A 22,771-nucleotide genomic window follows, 5' to 3' on the forward strand; every position below is an offset into this window, starting at 1 on the left:
AGATGGACTTCTTCTCCGCGTGCCTGGCCAGGGCAGCGGCAGTCCAAACCCCGCGAGCCGGCCAATCCCGACGTCTGCGACTTACGTGGTGATAGCGAAGAAGGCACATGATATGGCTGCTAGAGGTGCTCCATGGTCGATTCGTTGTAGTAGTATTTTGCCGATTCGATTTGGCCATGAGACCGTGGATGGCGAGAGCTCAAGAAAACAGGGCGGCGATCTATGTTATGGATATCGATTACGCCTTTGGAGTTCGGGTGGAGATTTCGTGATCGATGAAATAGGCTCCAGAGCAGGCGTCGACCAGAAAACGGGCGTAGCCAACGACGTCTTTGGCCGACCACACGGACTGGAGCCATGCCGTCGCGGCCTTGCCGTCCTCTGCTATTTTCCGGCAATAGGACGTTGTCGAGTTCGAGCCGTACGCGCTCATGGTGAGTCAGTCATAATCGTTTCCTCTAACGCCTTTTCCTCCCCTGGTGTCCATTGTCGCCGCGGCGAGTTGTCCATGCCTGAATAATCGATCCTCTCTGAATCCGATGCGACGAGCTGATCAGGGACATATATAGAGAGATACGATGCAGAGTTGCAGGCTACGACGTGTTAGGTACGGGCGTTTTGGTTGGGGTGGGACTCTGTTTGAGGGACATACGTCTGAAGCCTTGGTTCGGAAACTCTATTAAGGTACGCCGTGGGATCGTTAGAAAGGAAATCTTTCTCACCTGAAAAATTGAGTGAATTGATCGGACGAAACAAGGGACCAACCAAGAAACACGGACCAAACCACGGAAACGCTTCTCCCTTTATTATTAGGTATAGATATAGACTAGTACGAATCTTTTCTTTTCCTGAATTACAGCGCCCGACGACCAGGAGGACAGGTGGCCAAGAGCCTAACGGAATTGCAACCCACACTCACAAGCACTGGATTCTGGGTCCTCGCTGATGGCGGCTCGCTCCTGTGCTCCTAGCTGCTGCCTTGCTTCGCCGGCGTATGGCACGCATGTCGTCTCGTCGCCGGCCATCGCGGACTTGGGTCATGGTCGTCCCCTTCAGGACAGGAGCGGCACGCGCAGCTCCATCCTGTCTGTCCTCGAGTTGTTCTTTTCTTCCAGTGTTCCATATCGATTGATGGCAGGGGTAAACTGGTCCAACAAAAACTAAACTAACGGTAGAGACGAACAGAAGAGACGGCAGTGCCATAAAAGGAAAGGAATCAAGATTCAATGTCAAATAGGGAACACAAACTTTTCTGGTGTCAAATAGGGAATCAAACTTTTGAGTAGTGTTAAATAAGGGCAGTCCCAATGCATCGTATCTTAACATGTATCTTACTGCATTAAATACGAATTTAGATACCAATATCCCAGTGCACTGTATCTTACTCATGTATCTAAAAAATTCATTACGGGCTTGTTTTCTGATCAAATGTACTAACAAAGACTGTAGCCCAACTATGTGTCATGTGGTACGCACTAGTGCAACTACCGAACATCGATACGAGCCCAACTCTACCTGTCATCTCTCTTCAGTTTCACGCAATCTCTCCCGAAACTGCAACTTTCAGTCTCACCCTAGCGGTGAACGTAGGTGTTGTTCTGCACAACGACGGGAGACGCTGCCGCTCAGCGGATGCGAGAGCAGAGCATGAGCAACTATAGCGTGTCAGGACTCAGGAACAGGAGGAGCAGCGTGAGCCGAGAGAGTCCAGGGTCACCTCGATTGGCCGAGGCCATGGATGCCCCTATAGCAAGGCGGAGAATCAGGGAGTCGCCGCCGACGGCGTGTATCAAAGATGAGATGGAGCTGTGCCGATCTGGGAGGTGGCGAGAAGGACGCCGACCGCGGCACCGCGGCAACGGTGAGGACGAGAGGGTGAGGTTTTGCATATGAGAGATCGATAGCCGGGTGAGGAGAGGAATGTGGAGCACGGGATCGGTGGGGCGAGTTACGGACTAATTCTTACAAAATCCTACTTACGGACGTACGTGGCAAGAAGGTGGAGGGATCACACCCTGAATTCACGGGAGGTTTGCATTATTTGAACCAATCAGGTGCATCCACATAATTCCGTAGGGCATTTCCGTAAGATGGCTTCCGTAGGTTTAGCATTTCCGATTCGCATCGGTTACTGTGATAAGAGCAGGGATTTTTTTCTCGGCCGGAATATCCGAAATCTCGCCGGAAACCGCAAATTCCGTTACCCCACGAGAAAGAGTGATACCGGCTAAAAAAAATCGGTTGGATTTGAATTTAGACTACAGTTTTTGATAAAAGAACCTTCTATATTCAATGAACTAATAAAAGTGGCAGATCTGTTATTCGAACCCAAAACCTATTGCTGTTCCGCAGGAAGTTCTTCCCACTATGTTACGTTAGCAGTTGTGATAGAATACCGTAGAAATTTCTTTGTTTCACGCTAAAAAAAAATTGAATACAAATTTTGTTTGAATAAACTCGTTCGAGAAATTCCCGAGATTTTCGCGGTAACCGAATTTTCCGGGGTCCTCCAGTAAAAAATTGTGACCGAGAAAAAAAACCTTGGATAAGAGTCGTATCAAGAGGTCTAGCCTAGCATCGAACCAATCCATCCCCCACCTCAGATTACCAACAGAAAATTAGAAAACCCTAGCCTAGCAGTTGACGAGACGCGTAGGAAGGACAAGGCCCTCAGCAACATGATCGGAACAACCCACGGAAAAAATCGGATCGGAGTAGACAAAGTCCAGATGCTTTCTTCATATGTTAACCCTTCGGTTCTACGCATAATTTAAAATAGCCGGCTATCTCATTTAGCCGCGATTTTTTTGGAGGCTATAAAAGGCTATAGCCGGGTTATAGCGGGCTATTCCATTTAGCCTTTTTTTTAATTTGAAATATTTCAGTCATATCTTACCAAAAGAAGAGGAAAACTATGACTCAAACATGATTCGTAATACAACTTATTCAACTATTCAAGGCAAACACATATTCAATTATTCAACTCACAAGTTTTGTCTAATTATATTGAACGCAAATACGGAAAACAAGAAATAAAAAAGAAAATAGAAGAGAAATTCAAAATACATGAGATTTAGCGGCTAAATTAGAGGCTAAATAGGAGCTAAATAGGGCTATAGCCGGCTATTAGCGATTTTTTCTCATATCTCTTTACTATTAAATACCAATCGGTGGTGGTCGTTCGTTAAAAAACCAGCCTCCCCTTCGTACGTCAAAAAAAAACATCCTTCGATTGGAGCAGGCTACGTAAAAAAAGCCGGTGTTCCGTCCGAACAGTCTTCGTATAGACAATCCAGATTGAATCGCTATAGCGTAGACAGAGTCCTTCCTCGCTCCTCCTGCCTTCGTACGTCAGAAAAATCCGGAAGCCAGCCAACCCCAGGAAAACCGGAACGAACGCATCATCTTGCGATCCCACGCTAAAGCTGGCTAGACCAATAAAACTGGTGAAGAAAAACCAGCGAAGGGTACGTCAAGAAAACCATGATCTAATGTTACAAGCTTTGCCACCGCAAAGTCAAAATACCGATTCCATGTTCTGTTCCATGGAAAAGAAAAAAGACGACCCAGACGAGGTCTTCTTACGGAGAACGCAGGCAGACCTTCAGGGTTGAGAGAGAGCGACGAGATGAGAGGGAAAGGGAGGCAGCGCTTGAGGGAGGTCGTAGCGTCGGCACCCAGGATTTGAAGACATGGCGGCGCCATGCGAGGAGGAAGACAGGTGACCGTGGGGCGGTGCTCTCTCGCGGGCGACGTACGGGAGGAAGAGCTGCACGGGCCTGGGGCTCGCACGAGTGGGTTAGGCGAGGTTAAGGACGAGGGAGTTGAGAAGATGTGAAGAAAAAAGCACACAGATTGGGATGGGAGAGACGGGATTTGGAGGACTCGATCGATCGCTTTTCTAAAATGTTATCTCTGTACTTCTTTGCAGAAAGGGCACTAGGTAACTCCAGGAGAGCGGATTTTCTGGCGGAGCCGGTAACTACCGGTGCTCCAGCCCCCGCTCGATTTTGCATCAAGATTCGGTCACGCTTTTTAGCGTATATGCACTTCTTTATTCATACTGACTGCGAGATGCGCCTACCTTGGTAGTGTACGCCGGTACATCACAGCACGACATGGAGCCTCAGACTAATATGGCACCCCCACCGTGACCCCCTTTCCGGTCTCTCTCTCTCTCAATTCCGATCCAAAAAAGCGGCGGCTGCCGCGGCGGAGCGTGACCTGCGGCGAGGTGGACGCCGAACTCCCGCGGGAGGGCGAGATAGCAGCCAGAGCTACGGAGGTTCGAGATCACGCAGGGCTGCGGCCAGGACGGCTGCGCCGTGCATGAGCAGATCTCGAGCTCTGGCTCCTCCGCCGCACCTTCTTCGTGCAGCGCCCCTGCCCCCTAGACGAGAATGACGGGAGGAAGACAAAGCGGAGGCCGGCACCATGTTCATCTAATGCGGAGTTTAGGTTTGGGATCCATTTTCCTGATCTAGGGATTGTTTTTAGTTTCAATCTCATGGGGATGCAGATCTGAAGTGTGATTTTTATGGTGTCTACTTTTGTTTCATCTGAATTTTAGCCTTCAATTTTGTGTCAAATCCAATGCAGCCAATTCAATAATCAGTCTGAATTTTCCAATGATCTCTTCTTTTTGGAATGCCCAGATTGAGAAATCCTTGCCAAATACACCAAAGAATTCTAAGATTGGAAATTAGTTTTACTTTCTCATTTGCTCTAACATCTGAAACAAATTTGATTCGTCTATTTCTCTGTAAGTTTCTGAAATATTTGTGGTGCAATGAAATGATTGTGAAATCAATTTGGATTGTTTATGAGATTGTGATTGAATTCTAAACATAATTCTGTCTTATTTGGTTAGAAAATGTTACTGAAGCTATATGTGAAGCATATAATGTTCGTTTTATTGGAATTTTGTTTCAATCTGGGGAGGATGCTAATTTGGAGAGTGATTTTGGTGGTTAATATTTCATATTCGGACTGATTTTTAATCTAATATTTCGTGTCAAATCTGCATCCACCTTTGCTGGTAGTTAATCCATCTGGATGGTAATTTTCAGTAATTTTTCATTTGCTCTAACATTTAAATCGTCTTTGATTTGCCTATTTCTTTATAAAACTGTGAAACATTTGTTGTGCATTGAAATAAATGTTATGTGTGAACAATCTGCGGAAACTGTTTTCTGCATTAAAAAGGGATGGATTTCTAAAAGATATTTGGATCATACACCAATTTGGTGATGTAACTAATATAGATTGTAAAAGGATCTCTCAAATATCAGTATTATATGCTATAATTTTTTGATATAATAATGGTATCTAATAAAAAATGACATCTGAAACCTACTGCGATCATATCTTGGGTATGTCACAAATTTGATACTAAAATGTTACTACGTCGATGGGCTCGAGGGCAGCGTTGTGCTTGAACGCACCGGCGGTGCCGTGTAAGAAGCTTTTCTTGAGCCGCGGCTCCTCCACGCCGTTGTGTTACCTTGAGATTTGAGAATATTTGATAGTACCAAATATTGTTGGAGTCCATGAAACAATTGTGAAGCCATTATGGATTGTGATTAAAAATTGGGAAGTGTTTATTTCAAAAAAAGAAAAATGTCTAAACTATTTTTGTTAGATATATTAGAGATAGATTCATCTTTTTTTTCGATAGTTTTGAAATATTGTTGGATGATACGTCCTCATGACTAGAATTTGTGGGAGATAAATTTTATTCAATTTTGTTTACATATATGGATAGTAAAAGAATATCTCAAATATCAATTGTGTGTGATATATCTCTAGTAGAAAATTTTATTTCTAAAATGTAATTGGTTCATAACGCGTATGACCCAATTTTTGGTAATGTATGAAATATATATCATAGATTGTTGATACGAAAAAGTTAATGAATCCATACTTGGAACATATCTTCTTAATTTTATTCTAATAGGACACAAAAATTGGAACAATTTGATTCTATTTTTAGAAATGAATTGAAACTAATTTGACAACAAAATAAATATAATTGGAATATATGTCAATTATAAGTATAATTTCTATGAACACTTCAAAATTGTCCAAGTGTACAGGATATTTCATTGGGATATTTGTGAACTAATTTTTACACCGATGTGATATTTGGAATATTATTTAAAAATTATACAAACTAAATCTATTTTAAAAAATATTACAAATCATGTGTTTAATTATTACTATCTGGAATCAGCACTTTCCCATGGCCAGGGCTGCCCGCTGGCATAAATTGTGTCACGCGCGCGAAGCAAAGTAAAGCACTTATTGTTGCCACAGAACCAACATCGTGGGTGGGCCAGACGTGTGAGGAAAGTGAGTGGGTGGTGGGTCCAGAACTGTGATAGTACAACCCAGTAATAAGGAATATAAAGCCACAATACCTCAGAATACAATTGGTGTACGAGAGAAGGTGGCGCAAGGTGATTGGCTGACGAGAGTCTGGTAGGAACCGGCTCCGTTAGAAAAGATTTTCCCCACACGAGACGCCATCTCCATGGGGGTGCGGTTTTTCTAACGGATCCGGTAACTACCGGAGTCGAACCCCCGTTTGTGTTTTCGTTGAGATTCGGGCAAGCATCCTCATATTCGCATTACTTTATTCGTATTCAGTTGTAGGAAACTTCAACGGCGCGGCCGTATGCATGTATCGGGATAGTACGGGGCGGGTGGAGTCTACCGTTGTTATTGCCGGCAGGGCGTGTGCTGTGCTCCGTGACCTAGATCCGAGAATAGAGGATAGACAACCAGATCTTCTTCTTCTCCGCCGAAGTGAGCGCTGCCGTCCTGCATAGTGGCGGCTACGATTACTGGGGATAGAGGTAAGTAGATCTCCATGGCATTTGCTTGCCTATGATATTTTGGGGGCCGATTTTTTTTGGAAACGTATTGTGATTATGTCCTTCCGATTTGCCTGTTCAATCTTACCTCTGTATGCTCAGTTAACGCTCATAATTTGTTGTTTCGCTCAACCTCAGGAAGTATGGATCCTGGGGAGGGCATGAACAACTACTGCCACAACTCAATCCAATCAGTCGGCATAGATGTTTCTTTCACGGATCTCCTTAATATGGTTGCTAAGGACGCCGAGATGAGCAAGTACCCGTAAGTCTTGCTGCCAGTTCAATACATTTTCGAACATAGTGTGTTCATCAGTTCTGTAGCTGTGAAACATGGGTTATGTGTGGGTTTTACCTGTTATGTACACAGAATTATTGCATACTGAATTATTGTAGCAATTACTAAGATATATTTTTTATGCCATATGTTGCACTTTTTTAAGCGTTGATGGGAGCTCCCAATTGAATGAAGAAATGCTGCTGGGAGGTGGAGAAGATATTTTAGTAGAAAAGAGCATTAGCGATATTGAAACTAGGTAAATGGCCCATGTCTGGAAGTTAAAATCAGGACACGTTTAAATTGAGATTAAAGTTATATGAAAAAAAGTTCATACATATCTAAGGCGCCTCTATATTTTCCTTTATTTCGCAAGAACTGGAGCTAACATGGAAGATGGGATTTGGGATGGAAATGTGAACTTTAGTATGGAGAGTTCCCCATACAGCCAGAAGCCGACTTTAATAGAAGGTTGGCTCTCCATCTTTCTTTAGCAAACTTGGTCAGTACTAATGACATCTAGTACTCTTGAAGGGAATTTAAGTTTGGTTCACAATTACCAGATGAATCAATCGGAACAAGCTGTTTCGTTGACAGTTCCGTTAACTGTGCATCTAGTTGCTGCTCCGACGCTATTTCGAACGCTTCTCTGTCAAGAACTTTTTCCAATTTCCAGTTGGCCGAAGATGGTGGAGCTGTGGATGTTACGTCGCATGCCAGGTAAGTTTCAAAGGCGAAGAGAAGATTCGGTCGGATATTTCAATACTGGTTTTGCACTACAATTGTTTGAGCTGTCTTCTTCGGTGACGACAGGGAATTTCCTGGTGGGCTAATCAAAGAGTCAATGAGGAAATATTGTGAGGACAAAAAGACACTGATGTTCCAACCTGAGGTCGGAATGGAGTTTTCTTCTACGGAGGAAGCATTCTAGTTCTACAACATGTACTCATGGGTTTCAGGCTTCAGCATCAGATTAGGTGATAAACTACACAACAAAGAGCAAGCAGAGGACAATGCAGGAATACCTTTGCCAGCGACAGGTACATGTAAAGCCGACATATCTGTCGTATACCAATGATTTGAAGTACATAGGGAACAAAATTGTAATAGCCGAGAAACATATCCTAAATATCCAAAATTGTTCAGACCTAATGCATTACATGAAATTTACACCAAAAATTAATTAAATCAACATGATATATGGTACACTCCTTCTGTACATAAGGATTCAGATGGAAGAAAGCGATTGTATTTCTTTTGGCTGTTCGGAATTTAGCGACAATAGATCTGATGCATACTTAAATAAAATGCTTATGGCATATTACAAATATATTTAACATAGTACGAATATAATTTAAGAAACTGCACAATATATATTACGAATATATTGAACACGATAATGTCAAATACAAGCCTAAATAAAATCAGTATGCTCGCTAAAATTCAAATAACTATTTATGGTACATGCACATTTTGCAGGTAATCATTCTCAATTTGAAATAAAGCCACATCAACCTAAAAATTTCATATATTTCATTTTTAAGCAAATCATGACAAGATTGTGTTGGCTCTTAAATATTATTTAATAACTACGAATTTCGGTAAGTCGGGCAATGCAACTAATTTCGTAAATGATATGGTCTGAATTTATGAAGGATATTAAAGCTACATGACACATAGGGTTCCATATATGTTATGTGATCCTCTATTTCGTAGTATTATGAATGTCACCACTTAAAAGGACTTGCATATTGTGCTGCTTTGTTGCAATATTTATTTGGAAAATGAACTCGTAGGTACCTACGAAGTTGGGAATATTGATCGAACATTATGAACCAAAAAATCGGAAAGAAAATACTAGTCTTCCAAAGAAACTTTAGTTAATTATTCTAGCTTTACCGCGTATAAGACTGCATGCCTTGCTGTCAGTATCATATGCACATGGTGTTAGAATTAGAAATATATAAATTTCATATTTAGATGGTGGTGTTGCCATACAGGGTTCTTATGCATGAATAAAGTGGGTGTAAATGACGATTTTGTCCCCAGAGCCTGTATAAATAGACCTCAACCCCCAGCTCCATGGATCATAAGTTCCAGCTTCCTTCCAACTAAAACTTTCAGGATGGGTATCATTGTTAGAGTTGAGGTTGTGTTGCCTAAGAAAGAGTTGATTGAGCCAGTTTTTGAGTGTGCTTGTGGTACTCAATCAGCTAGTAGAATGTGTAGTACTGGAATCAATAAAGGGAGGTTGTTTTATCGATGTGGCAATGGTTGGGTTGAGAACAGCAACAATGGTGAAGAAGACCCTAGGTGGAAGAAGGTTAGTATTTTTGAAAATTCAATTGGTTAAATTGCACTTAATCTGCGCTTTCTCCACTAATGTGACCTACTTTTTCGCAGCAACTCATGTGTGATGTCTGGATTTGGCAAGATCTCGTATCTAAGTTTGCAAAACAAGTTTTTGAGATTAACCAGCTGAATGAACAGGAGCTGGAGGGAATCATACTAGGTGGGGATGCATCAAGCTCAAGTGACTAGATATAGCTTACTAGGTTTATTACTACTGCTATTGTGTTTCTTAATTTCAATGTTAGTTATGTTCTAAGTTGGACCAGTGTAATGCGATGGGTAGGAAATGTGTATCCAGAATTATGTGGCCTAAAAGGCCTGTTGTAATGTATCTTTTATTGCAATTATGTTAAGGAGAGGAACAAAGTAGTTCCAGAAAAAAAATACTGCCCCTAAACGTCTATTAAGTGATATTGTGCTTCACAAGGATAGTACAGAGGTACAAACTTAAAAATTAATATGCTTCCTCCCAATAAGAGAAGGCAAAAAAATAGGATGATTACATGCCTATTTTTGCCATAGTGGGATCGATTAATTAAAAAAAATGTTCTGGCAAGAAACAATGAGAAAACTTAAAATGACATGCTAGTACTAGAAATATCAGAAAAAAGAAGGTGCACTACATGATAATATACTCCAATGGATCCTCCCATGAAGTACGGTAATTTAACCTTCTGCTTCTCATATTTATAATGGATTATTCATGTAATTATCTCTCTTACCACTTGATACATTATGCGCTGTTATTTCTCGAAAACGTTATAACCAAAGCCATTATGTCTTGACTAAAACTAAATATGGAGCAATCACAATGTAGCTCAGAGTGGTACATACAATTAAATTGCGCATCAAAGTTTAGATGGGATATGCTATATAGATGTGTGCTACGGGGAAGCAGAGAGATAAAACAAAGAAGGTACAAGTAGACGCAAATTTTTTTTAAATAATACACATTTTTTTGTTTATTTCAGAAATAATACTCGGTTTTGAGATATTTCAGAAATAATACACTGTCGGGTTCAGGAAACCCGAAATTTGAAACTCGGGGTAGAGGAACCCGAAATTTCAAAAATCGGGGTAGAGGAACCCGACTAATCCTGTTTCCGCGCGAAAAAGAAGGAATTGGGGTAGAGGAACCCGAAATTTCAGAATTAGGGTAGAGGAACCCGAAATTTCAAAAATCGGGGTAGAGTAACCCGAAATATGTGGGAATCTCGGGGTCGCCTAACCCGATTCACTAATATCGGGTTTCTAAAACCCGATTCTTTCTTTTCCTTTTCTTTTTCCTTTTTCGCCCTCCCGCCAAAAGAATAAGTCGGGTTCCTCTACCCCGATTTTGAAATTTCGGGTTCCTCTACCCCGAGTTTTAAATTTCGGGTTCAACGAACCCGACGGTGTATTATTTCTGAAATATCTCAAAACCGAGTATTATTTCTGAAATAAACAAAAAAAAGTGTATTATTTAAAAAAAATGCGCCAAGTAGTGGTCTCCAGTTACATCATTCAGCCATATTGTATACACATTGGTTTCTTAGGAGAGCGGATTGTGCATCGTGCTGACATGCATGAACATCAGCTAGCCAACCTTGCACAGTTGAAAGTACAGACGGTACACATAGTGTACTGTTCAGTCGTCTGTATAGGCATGGCTGCTCGATACAACTTGCGAACTCCAAATCATGCAGCACATATTCCAGAACAAACAGTACATGTAATAAAAATGTGATTACCATCGCATATAAATAACTAGACCTAGCCTACAAGGCTTGATGACTATAGTAGCGCAATACAGTAGCAGATATACCTATAAATATAGTGTGCCCACTACATATTAGTTGGTAAATGATCTGCTGGGTCATTTGCAACATCAAATGAAGTTGTGTGAAAAGTGGAATGCGACAATTGATAATATGATTATGCACAGCATGAACGTGTTCATCACCACCGCCTTAATATCTCTCATGAAACCTGCCATTCCAAACATGAAATTGCTTCCACCACCAGCAGCTTCTATCAACAAATTGATCCCAACTCCGGTAATGAAGAATGCATAGTGCTGTTCCGAGAGGAAAAAATCGCAAGTGCCATTTTCCTACACAACACAACAAACTAAAATAAATACAAAACCAAAGGTGAACAGCTCCATGAGGTAAGATTTGCATAAAAGGAGAAGAAATCATACTCCCTGGTTAGGGGCACTTGTAGAATCTTATGCCCGGGTTGGATACAGTGCCAGACACGAAAGTGGTTGTTCTTTCTAAACCGCAACATGGGCACAGAACAGAGGAAGGGGCGGGGCTGCATCACGAGCGCTTCTAAAGGAGTAAGAAAAAGAAGACATCCTTCTGGGATTTGAAGAAGTTGATAGTAGAAGTTGATATAGAATGTGAAATATTTCAGTGTTCCTGATCCAAGCGGGAGGTCTACCTCGAATTTTATAGTACTGACCAGCTTCCAAAGAGTCATATTTTCATCATTCCATTGCATAAAAATAATAATACATAGCGTGTGGGCAAACGGCTATATTGCATTCAGGGATCTTGTCTCGTACATTTCTGCATGGATCTTGTCTCTTGATGTTGAATATTGCGCTTCAGTTTGCTGCATTCCATCAAATAAGACCTAGCATGTACGCAAATTTAGTTGTTCGATCGTAAGTACTACAAAAAAAATTGATACTACGGACGTCTGGCTGTTGGGTAAATGGCTAACCTTTAGAACATCCACAGTAGTATGGGCAGTACTACTGCAGCTAGGTATGGACCTGGTGGGACGTCTATTTGCTGTGGCGGATGATACAAACTCTTCTCCATATGGCGAATCAGCAAGCTGTAGATCGTTCAAGGGGTCAGCCATTTTTGAAAGGGATAGCATCGTTTCCGAAAGCAGAAGGTGCGATGAGAAAGTATAATATGTTGGAAGGGAAAAACGCACCTATAGCTTGCCATACTCTGGACCATCACATGAGCTGGACTTCAAATCAGACAAATCTAACAAGTCTAGCAAATCAGTAGTTACATATAGTACACGGGGGCATCCTCCGGGAACTTCCAATATTGGAGACTTAACCATATCAATATAAATGAGCTGCAATCAAATTGCCAACTGTTAGTGATGCACTCTTCTATCATATGCAATATGGAAAATATTCATACTGTAAAGACTAACCAGCAGAACATGTACACATCCGTGGATATTGACATTAACTGCCTTCGAGTCTCGATATTCCCGAATTCCTTCGATGAGAACATTAGCTACATGGTCGCGCCAGTTCATATCCTTGATGAGGTCAACGTTGCTCATTACGGGAGAGTAGCCAAGGTTAATAAAGTGGCCACTAGATGGAGCAAAGTAAATACAGAGCACGTACAACATAAAGGATCTTTTAAATTGTACTGGGTCATGAGTAGATATTAGTGACTCGTATGTAGCCTTATAACTCAAACCCCTTGCACCTTTCTCATCCTTCATCTCTTTGTCCTCTTCGGTGGGGTAAATGCACTTTGATTTGCCACGCTTGCTACGGGGCAAAGGTACAGGAAAAGGGCCATCAGGTATACCTAACAACTTCTTCATAAGAAGTTTAATTGGGACTGTGCGGCCACGTACAGTCAGAGCTTGCTTCTTCCAACTGAAATGGTTCACTAACCACACTGTCAGATCTTTAGGAAGCCTACAATTTGGCATGGATAATAGAATACCGAATCCGAGTTCATCAAAACATTTTCTCTGATCTATGTCTAGGGTCTTCAGGAGATCGAACAAAAGATGAGGGGAACATTTGAATCCGATATTCTGCTTCAAATATACAACCACATATTAGCATGGAACAAATAAAGCTAAAAAAGGAAACTACTGCTCTAATTTAGTGTAAAATTGGTATTACAGAATGAAAAAACTTCAGCTAAAGGTTGTTTATGTAGCAACACGGAGATTCGGAATATACGTGACCTATAGGTTCGGCATTCACTTATAGGTAAACACTGTCCATGGTACTTAATTTATAACAAAGCATCAAGAAACAAAAAGAATACATACATTGTTCCATAATACTGTGTTCCTTTGGTGTTGTTTATCTATTGGAAATTGTTGGCACCTTAATTTATTCATTTTTTATAACTGAGAAATGCGTGCAACAATGCACAAATCTTGTATATTGCATGTTTATGTCAACAACATAGCAGCAATTGGAATGGAATGTTCAAAGCTTAGGACTACCTTCATGACTGGACAGCTCAAATTGATATAAATCCTATGCAGCTACCAGAACTAATTAATATAAGGACCACAAAATGCTGGCACTTTCAAATCGGTGGAATTTACAATACATATGTATTAAGAAATTTACGGTACTGCATATATTCGCAATGACCATATGGAAGCCAATCAGAATTGAAAATGAACTCAGGATCAGGGACATAAACACAAATCTGGTAAAAAAACATACATGCATGATAACTTCTAAAACTTATAAAAATATAAATACAAATGGCAAGTACTAAGAGAACTTACTACTTCGTTGCTCTATACGGTACTACTGAAGTTCGAACTAGAGTTGTGTTGTTAGGAGTTTTAATAATGTCTTACGCCCAATTTTCTTATTTCTGAATAGATCACCAGTCTGTTAGCATTATGTGCTCCTGTTTTCCTTCTCTTCAGTGGCCTCTTCTCTGTTCCAGTGTGATTAACCAAGTCCTCCTCATGTTTCTTCTTTGGTGTGTTCCTGAATCGAAAATGAGGGGATGTTCTAGATGGCATCTCAAAATCGTCGTCGTCTAGATCCATTGTCAGACTGCCTCCTACGAGACACATAATCTAATGAATATGCAGCTGTAATCATATGAATACTGTGAAAATGAGAAACAGTTCAAAGAATTACCCTGCTGAAAAATATTGTTTCATACAACAAATTGTTTGAGACAGCAACCAATTGAAAGATCCATATACAATTCAACATTCCAAGTTATACCTCTTTCATTACGAGTGGGTTGGTTTAATATAATATCCGTGTCTTCAAATTAGTTAGCTACTCAAATGAAAAGAACAACATATTGAAAAAGCATAAAGTTCATATATCACACCCTCATTTGTTAGGGAAATATATCCCAAGTACAAGCTATTCATAGTGCAACATAAATCATGCTTTTAATTATTCATAAAAAATTAAATACGTATAAAAAAGTTCAATTCAGTTTGTTCACACAAATTCCAAATATATTATTTTGGTCACACATATGTGATTCATAGTGATTCTAGGATTTTGTAGTTATAAAGACAGGTATAGTTCGCTTCAGACTTATCATTACCATCTTCAAGATATAATTGGTCTAACTATGGATTCGGTAACATATTGGAAGCAGGGGTGTATGGTACATGCCACATCTATTTACTGGATTCTCGAAAAATATGTTCACAAAAATTGCAATGAAATATCTCAGCCACTGAACGCAAATTTCCAAGTTTTCTTATATAATATACAGACAATTGTGTTCATATTTTCTTCATACAGCAAGCAAAACAAACAATTGAAAAAACCATGCTGAAAAGGTATATCTCATACAGGTCAATACTATTCCTACAAGGAGAGTGCTTAAAAAACTGTTACAACGTTAGCCCCTAGTAAGAACTATTGCCACTATAATTTGCTTGCATAAACACTCAAGGAGTATCCACTAATCCTCTACTGCCAGGTCAACTGGGTACAGGCAAATTAAGTGAATCCATCGATTCAGAGGTCAAGACACACAGCAGTTCATTAAATTTGCAAACCTGTATCTAGATAATTACCTAACACATGAGGAAATTATGTTCATATGCTAGAAAAGTGGAGAAACAAATTACTTGTAACTGTGAATGAATTAATCTGAAGAATGGTGCAATCAAAATTACTTTAACAACAGATACTTACTGCCTTGCCAAGATGGGGAGGGGGCGGGGGGGGGGGGGGCGGGCTGGGAGGTCGTAGTATAAACACTGGATCTCAAAGAGCAACTCTTTACATACAAGATTCTAACCCTAACAATGGCAGCGCATTTCACAAAAGCAATGTAATATTCAAGATTTAAAGAGGAATCTTACTTCATCTCCTACAGATGTTGAATGGAAGATTACTCACACGTACCTTGCACTGCTCCCAGAACCACGACAACGCGGTCGATGAATCCGCCGGGGATGGGCCGGAGCAATGAATTGGGGGAAGAAGCAGAGGAAGAAGATGAAGTTGAGAGAGAAAATTGACTAATAATAGAGGGGAATCGAACGGGAGCCGGCAAGGGAATAAAGGCTCCGCGAGGTTAGGGGACGGTGGGCCAACTCCTTACTTCTTGTACAATACAGAAAGCATACAGCTGAATACCGAAAAATCTATGTGCATATACAACGGTTTGCTGACGTGGTAGCACGCATCGCAAACAAAACGGACGACGTTGGGAGCACCGGTAGTTACCGGCTCCGCTAGAAGTGACTATCCGGTAACTCCAGGCAACGTGGCCACGGAGTCCCATGACAGGATTGCTTAAATTCATACTGAGCTTGTACGATAATCACCGATTCATTCTAGACCAATTTCTGTGAGATGCCCTTCCCCTTTTAGGACATGACTGAGACAAATGCATATACGTATACGTTCGTGTGATGTCTCGTGATTATGAAAAATAAAAGGACATCTATAAAGATTTATTTGATATCCTGATATTTAGGTATGTGTGTAATAAGTTCACATATGTTACATATGAAAAGATGTGCTCAGGGCGATTGATTATTTGAGATATCTCAAAAGTAATTTATTGTATCCGTAAATTTGAATACATTCATCTTGTAAAAATTGATTTTCGGCAGTACTGAATTTTTCGATGGCCTAAAAAGTTCGTCCCATCGAGGAAAAATATATTTTGGGTACAAAAATTCGCCATGGCCTAAAAGCTTAGTCCCTTCAAGGAAAAAAATATTAGTTGTTAAATTCTCCATGGCATCAAAATATTCAATAAAGATCAATCCATCGGAACGCATGAGCACAACTCGCCACTATCACGACCAACTGCAACGTGGTCAACCCGTGGGTAGCAATCATATGCAGGTCTATGTGGATGTAGGTTTCATCGGTTTAACACTATGGCCACAAGGTTCAGGTTTAGTGACCCGCAGCGCCGCGTTTCATAGGAAGTTTGAATTTAATATATGTGTTATGTTATGCATTTCATATGCATGACAATAATTCTTTGTAAGATCCGTAGCAACGCACGGATAATTAGCTAGTAGCCTTTAAATAGCATAGCCGCAGCGGCAGCTCTCCCGAAAAGCTATAGCTACGCTATAGCTGGCTATTTAAAACTTTGTTCTACGTGAACATAGTCTGCTGCCCAGTTAACAGCCCACCGTGCCTAGCTTCCCAATTCCTATCCAACAAGGTTTATGTTTCCGAGTTCCGACTCGGTTAAAAGTTCTCGCTGAGTACACGGAGCCGGCCGGCCATATCTATCGATATTATTTGGCACCAGCGCACGGAGGTGATAGGCCACCATCTCTGGATGCTTTGCGATCTAGAGATTCCAAACACAAGTACACAACATATATTCTGCCGTGCTAGCTAGCTTGGTATCATCAATCGATCAGTCTACCATGTCCCTGCCGCCAGCTGCTACTACTACTACGTGGATACCGAAAATATCGACTCTGGCTACAAGTCCAACCAGTGCGGCTGGCAGGGCGCAGGGCGCGGCGGCGGGCTGCGTGCAGGATACACGCAGTCTGCAGTCAACGCGACCTGCCAACCTTCCGGTGGAGATTTTCTTCGCGGGTTCCACAATTCTGAGTCCACCGATCGATCAGGTGAGGAGCTAAGCTGGTGCTAGCTTAAATTCATGCATGTATTACTCCCTCCAATTCATCTTAGTTGTCTCTAATATAGATATATTTAGACATATTTTTATTCTAGATACATCCATACTAGCGACAAGTACGAAGGGAGAGTATTTGTTTTAGCAAATACAAGAGGAGGATTGTGTATCTTTGTATAGAACTTTTTTCAATCACATAAGATGCTAGCTTTGCACGGCACCTTTTTCAAAGCTCCATGTCTCTTTCTCGTTCTGTAATTGTTTTTAATTGTAATTAGTTTTTTCATGTGAAGTACTAAAATTGCCATATCTTCTTTTGTAATTCGACAACACATAAATTAGTTTGTATCTTTTGGCTCCTGCCGCCGCTAGATCAACCATGAGGGGACAACAATGGTGATCCAAAGGTTGGCGGCGTGGAAAGTAGAAACAATGAGTACGAGCTCGGCCCTCGCATATTTTCAGCTCCGCGTGCCGGCGACGGATATGTGTTGCAAACATGTACATGGAACAAGGTTTATAAGTATATTTTTTTCTCTTCCGTCGCAACGCACGGGCATTTTTGCTAGTACTATCTAAAAGACTGTAGGACTTTTTTCCCCTCCTTCATTCTAGCCCCGCCTACGCCCGGTGCGTGGCAGCGATGTGAGGCTGCATGTGACCCCGAAGAGCCCTTAGCTACCGTAACATCATGTGTTGCTGCGGCTGGGCCGCGTGATGGTCCCACTGCATGTGAGGCTGCAGTGCGAGCCCTCGGTGCCTTGGCGGTGGGGTCCCATCGCACCAACGATGGCGGTGGCATAGTGGTGGCATGGCATGCTGCCAAGTGGTTCGTGCGTGGCGGCAGAGCCGGAGGTCGGTTCCTCGGCTGTGCCAGGGCGAGCGTGGCCACTTTGTTCCGGTTGGTGTGTCAGGCCACGTGGCAGATGCGACGGAGGGTGGCTCCTCGGCGGTGCTATCGTGGGCCTGGTCGCTGTAGGGGTTGTTGTCTTGGCACCTGCTTGTCTTCTTGTACAGTGTTGTGTGGATGGGTACGCGCCAACGGGGGTTGCCATCTTTCCGGGTGCTGCCACCCTCACGTGTTACTTATTGGCGATAGGGTTGTGTTGTCGTTCATTTGTTCGTCGCTCCACCATGTGTGCCCCTCCTCCCCCCGCCCTTCCTCTCTCCCTGTTGTTGATCGCCATCGTCTTTGCCTGCGGCCGATGGACCCCACCATCCCCTACTCTCGCCGTTCGCTCGCCGTTGTTTCTGTCCGTGGCAATGTACCGATGAGAGCGTTGGTTCGCTGGTCCGCCACTAGTAGAAAATGGACCTTCCGTCTAGGCCTTTTGTCCCGGCCCAATCTGGAGCCGGGACAAATGGTCAGGCCACGTCGCCCCGAAACCAGCGAGAGGGCACGTGGCCTTTTGTCCCGGTTCTTTAAGGCCTTTTGTCTCAGGCCTTTTGCGGCCTTTTGCGGCCTGCTGGCAGCCCTTTTGTCCCGGCTGGAGACACGAGCCGGGACATAAAGTCCAACGGTTCGTTCCCGCACAGAACCCGATCGTCGTCGCCATTACTGGTGCAGAAATCGATCGACGCACACAGGAATTCAGGTCGCCCGCGCCGGCGGCCGGCCACGGGAATTGATCACCCGGTGGCCGGCCTGTTCATCTTCACCTTCCTCGCCTTCATATATGCTTCACATCTCCTCACCATTGCCACACATCTCTTCTACATCTCTCATCTCTCCCACAAAAGCTCTCTCCCCCGTCGACGTTCCGGCCTCAATGGAGCACCTCGCGCGCGCCAAGGCTCCTCGATCTCGGATATACCATCTCATGGCCGAAGAGATGTCTTTCAAGGTCACGGTCGCTCTCCGTGCATCAAGAGTGGAGAAGTGGATCCGCGACGTCAAGAGGGACATTCTCGATGCCGCACCAACCAAGTGCGTCGGCTTGGACTGCGAGTTCACCGACCCTCGCGAGGGTGATCACCGCGCCGCCGTCCTTCAACTCTCGGTGGCGACCGAGACTTTGGTATTCCAGATTTATTGTGCCGATGAAGTGCCACAAGTTCTCAAGGAGTTCTTGCAGGACGAGAACATCAGATTCTTCGGCGCTGCTATCGGCAAGGATGTGGAGATGTTGAGTCCCTACGGTATTCATATTACTTCTGCATTCGACCTCCAGATCTTACTCCCGAACCCCACCAACAAGCCCAATCCGAGTCTATATGATCTGGCAAACTCTACCATTGGGACAAACCTTGAGAAGAAGAAGAGGAAGAAGTACAAGAAGAACGACGCCGCAGAAGAAAAAGAAGATGAGCTGATTTTTGGATGGGCCAATGTTCCATTGAGCTACGAGCAAGTGCGCTATGCCGCTCTAGACGCTCGCCTGGATTTCGAGATGGCTAGGAGGCATTGGATGCTTGTTGGCTACAATAGCCATGTTGATCGTCTCAATATTTAGAGATGATGAGTAGATGGTGGTGTGTGGTACGATGTGTGTCTTCTATATTTGTATGAACTATAAATCGTTTCAATATATCGAATCTTTTTATTGTTATTCAAATTTCTATGTTTGATGCTTGTTCAGTCGTCTGTGCTTGGCATCCTCCACGAGGTTTTCATTGAATTTAAATTGTATCTCACCGAGGTGACACATGCTATTATCTAGTTCATCCATCTATATTATTTGTCCACTTGCGGTTTACAGATTTAAAGATATTAATTATTTAGCCATATTATATGAATAACGCATATATTATTTTTATAATAAAAATAAAAATGAATAAAAATAAAATTATTTCATATTCAAATTCCTCACATTTTTCTAATAATAATGCATATATTATTTGTCCACTTGCGGTTTACAGATTTAAAGATATTAATTATTTGGCCATATTATATAAATAACGCATATATGATTTTTATAATAAAAATAAAAAATGAATAAAAATAAAATTATTTCATATTCAAATTCCTCACATTTTTCTAATAATAATGCATATATTATTTGTCCACTTGCGGTTTACAGATTTAAAGATATTAATTATTTGGCCATATTATATGAATAACACATATATTATTTTTATAATTAAAATAAAAAATGAATAAAAATAAAATTATTTCATATTCAAATTCCTCACATTTTTTAATAATAATGCATATATTATTTGTCCACTTGCGGTTTACAGATTTAAAGATATTAATTATTTGGCCATATTATATGAATAATGCATATATTATTTTTATAATAAAAATAAAAAATGAACAAAAATAAAATTATTTCATATTCAAATTCCTCACATTTTTCTAATTATAATTCATATATATTATTTGTCCACTTGCGGTTTACAGATTTAAAGATATTAATTATTTGGCCATATTATATGAAATAATACATATATTATTTTTATAAGAAAAATAGTTTTATTACTGATTTTATTTCCATTGGAATTTATTATTATTATCTTATTCACTATTGTTTACTTACATAATTGTTTTTGGTTTCAAAAAATACAGAAATATGACACAATGTTATAAGAGTTAATAGGATTGATATGGTAGTATTTACAACAAGACACAATCATATTCGCGGGATCACGGCAGAAAAGGGTGGAGTAGTGTGAGGATGGGTGACCGATCGAGAAGTGACCAAGTCTAGAATTTGACTGCGTGCATAAGTGTAATTAGTGTTAAAAATGACCCAAGTGAGAGAGTAACGAGTCAAACAATTAGAAAAATCAAAAAAATGAAAAATGAAAAATGAAAAAAGAAATTTGAAAAATGAAAAACAAAAGGTTGGGCCTTTTGTCCCGGTCGGGCTTACGAGCCGGGACTAAAGGTCCTCCAGCCCAAACCCTGCATCGCAGCCACGTGGAGAGCCATTTGTCCCGGCTGGTAAGCGAGCCGGAACAAAAGGTTGGGCCTTTTGTCTCGCCTCCGTTGTCCCGGTCGGCCAGCCGGGACAAAAGCCTCTTACGGGCCGGGATAATAGGCATGTTCTCCACTAGTGCGCTACATGCCCTCTTCCGTCTGTTCCTCTTTTTGGTTTTCCCTCGCTGGTGTTCTAGCCACTTCGTATTCTTTTCCCTCTCCCCCTAGACTTGTTTGTTGGTGTTTCTAGCTGTGGGTGGCGCGGGCGGCAGCTATCGCGTGCGCCACCTGAAACGGGTGCGTCGTTGCGGTGCTATTGTGCAGTATTTTTTTATTTTCTGTATTTTTTTCTTGATATTTGCTGTCATGGTTTTGATGTTCTTTTTAGTTTCACAACTTTGCTAGAAAAATCTTGATCTTGAAAATTCTAAATGTTTTCTTACCTCTTGGGTATTTCAATAAACGATAACATAAACATCGGCGTAGTTGTTAGAACACAATTAATAAGAATAGGCCGATCACCATATCAGAGCAGCTTGCCTTGCAAGCATCCTAACTTCGCTTGGAAGCGGCTTTCTACTAGATTTCATTCTAAGTTGTGGAGTTTTCTGTAATGGATGGGTACCCCAAGATACCGAAAAGGCAAAGAACCAGACACGCATCCAAAATGTTGCTTATACTATTAATCCTTGTCTTTCGTCTTACCAAAACAGAAGATCTCTCTTTTATGAAAATTAATCTAAAGTACAAATAATTGTTCAAAGATGAATAAGATTAGTTTCGTGTTAACGACTTTCTCTATGTCATGTTCCATGAAAAGAATCATGTCATCTGCGTATTGTAGGATAGAGACTCACTGGTAGAAAAAGAGGCTTCCATACGCCCCCTTTAGTCCCCAAAATATTCGAACCGCGACTAAAGGGGTCTTTAGTCGCGGTTCAGGAGGCGACCCGCGATCGAAGGTCTGGGCCCAGCGGGCTCGGTCGACAGCTGGTGGACGGGAAGGGCTTTAGTCGCGGTTGGCCAGACAGGCCAACCGCGACTAAAGGTCCTCAGGCCTGGCCTGAAGGCCTTTAGTCGCGGTTGGCTAGCCCAACCGGGACTAAAGGCCCATCCCTATAAATGCACTTCAGCACACTTCACTTAGCCATTTGGTGCCACTTCTATTCACAAGGGGTGGTGGGTTTGCTTTTGGTTCCTCTTATGCACACAAGGTGTTCGACGAAATGCCCGAGAGCATGAAACAAACATGATATGAAGTGTCCGAGCCACACTTGAGGTTTCTCATTTATTTTTCCTCCTTGATCGCGGCTAGCAACTTGAACATTTCATGTGTCATTGATAAAATTAATATGCATGTGTGTAGTTCATTGTTTAATTTATATTATTTCTAGCTAGTTAGTTTAACAAATGCATGATGGTTAATTATATAATTTATATAATAATAATGCAGATGAATCGGCAATGGATGTACGGTAACCGACTCTCCGGCGAGTTCATTACGGGTTTGAAAGATTTCCTCGTAGTGGCTAATGCGAACAAGCAGGGGGGGTTTTGTTATCTGTCCATG

The 22,771-nt window shown here is 41.7% G+C and overlaps 3 protein-coding genes across 19 annotated transcripts; 2 read left to right on the plus strand and 1 right to left on the minus strand.

Moving 5' to 3' along the window:
* The first annotated feature begins 4,070 nt into the window (after window positions 1-4,070).
* On the plus strand, window positions 4,071-9,851 carry LOC127308960 (uncharacterized). Of its 10 annotated transcripts, none has more exons than XR_011746422.1 (10): window positions 4,075-4,458; window positions 6,233-6,561; window positions 6,649-6,857; window positions 7,014-7,140; window positions 7,319-7,411; window positions 7,529-7,623; window positions 7,716-7,872; window positions 7,966-8,192; window positions 9,153-9,475; window positions 9,556-9,851. XR_011746422.1 is itself a non-coding variant. In XM_071821388.1 (6 exons), exons 1-6 carry the CDS (start codon window positions 4,401-4,403, stop codon window positions 8,081-8,083), a joined length of 648 nt encoding a protein of 215 aa, XP_071677489.1. In that variant the 5' UTR covers window positions 4,074-4,400; the 3' UTR covers window positions 8,084-8,340. The 10 variants fall into 10 exon arrangements, 1 of the variants encoding a protein (XP_071677489.1); XR_011746420.1 differs by having other exon boundaries at window positions 6,233-6,458; XR_011746421.1 differs by having other exon boundaries at window positions 6,316-6,458.
* Window positions 9,852-11,048: 1,197 nt separating this feature from the next.
* LOC127308959 (uncharacterized) lies at window positions 11,049-15,838 on the minus strand. Of its 8 annotated transcripts, none has more exons than XM_051339902.2 (8): window positions 15,626-15,837; window positions 14,092-14,303; window positions 12,673-13,302; window positions 12,439-12,591; window positions 12,217-12,333; window positions 11,932-12,126; window positions 11,687-11,802; window positions 11,049-11,596 (listed from the first exon to the last, which is right to left on the minus strand). In XM_051339902.2, exons 2-4 carry the CDS (start codon window positions 14,287-14,289, stop codon window positions 12,439-12,441), a joined length of 981 nt encoding a protein of 326 aa, XP_051195862.1. In that variant the 5' UTR covers window positions 14,290-14,303; window positions 15,626-15,837; the 3' UTR covers window positions 11,049-11,596; window positions 11,687-11,802; window positions 11,932-12,126; window positions 12,217-12,333. The 8 variants fall into 8 exon arrangements, 6 of the variants coding, with proteins under 6 accessions (XP_051195862.1, XP_051195863.1, XP_051195864.1 ...); XM_051339903.2 differs by having other exon boundaries at window positions 11,687-11,819; XR_007856891.2 differs by having other exon boundaries at window positions 11,687-12,126; window positions 12,673-13,299; window positions 14,017-14,303; window positions 15,626-15,838.
* A 3,270-nt stretch (window positions 15,839-19,108) lies between these two features.
* Window positions 19,109-19,792, plus strand: LOC127310823 (uncharacterized). Its single transcript, XM_051341458.1, has one exon. It carries the CDS (start codon window positions 19,109-19,111, stop codon window positions 19,790-19,792), a length of 684 nt encoding a protein of 227 aa, XP_051197418.1.
* Window positions 19,793-22,771: the final 2,979 nt, after the last annotated feature.

The sequence above is a fragment of the Lolium perenne genome, chromosome 6, assembly GCF_019359855.2.
Source record: "Lolium perenne isolate Kyuss_39 chromosome 6, Kyuss_2.0, whole genome shotgun sequence".
In the NCBI taxonomy this organism is placed as follows: domain Eukaryota; kingdom Viridiplantae; phylum Streptophyta; class Magnoliopsida; order Poales; family Poaceae; genus Lolium; species Lolium perenne.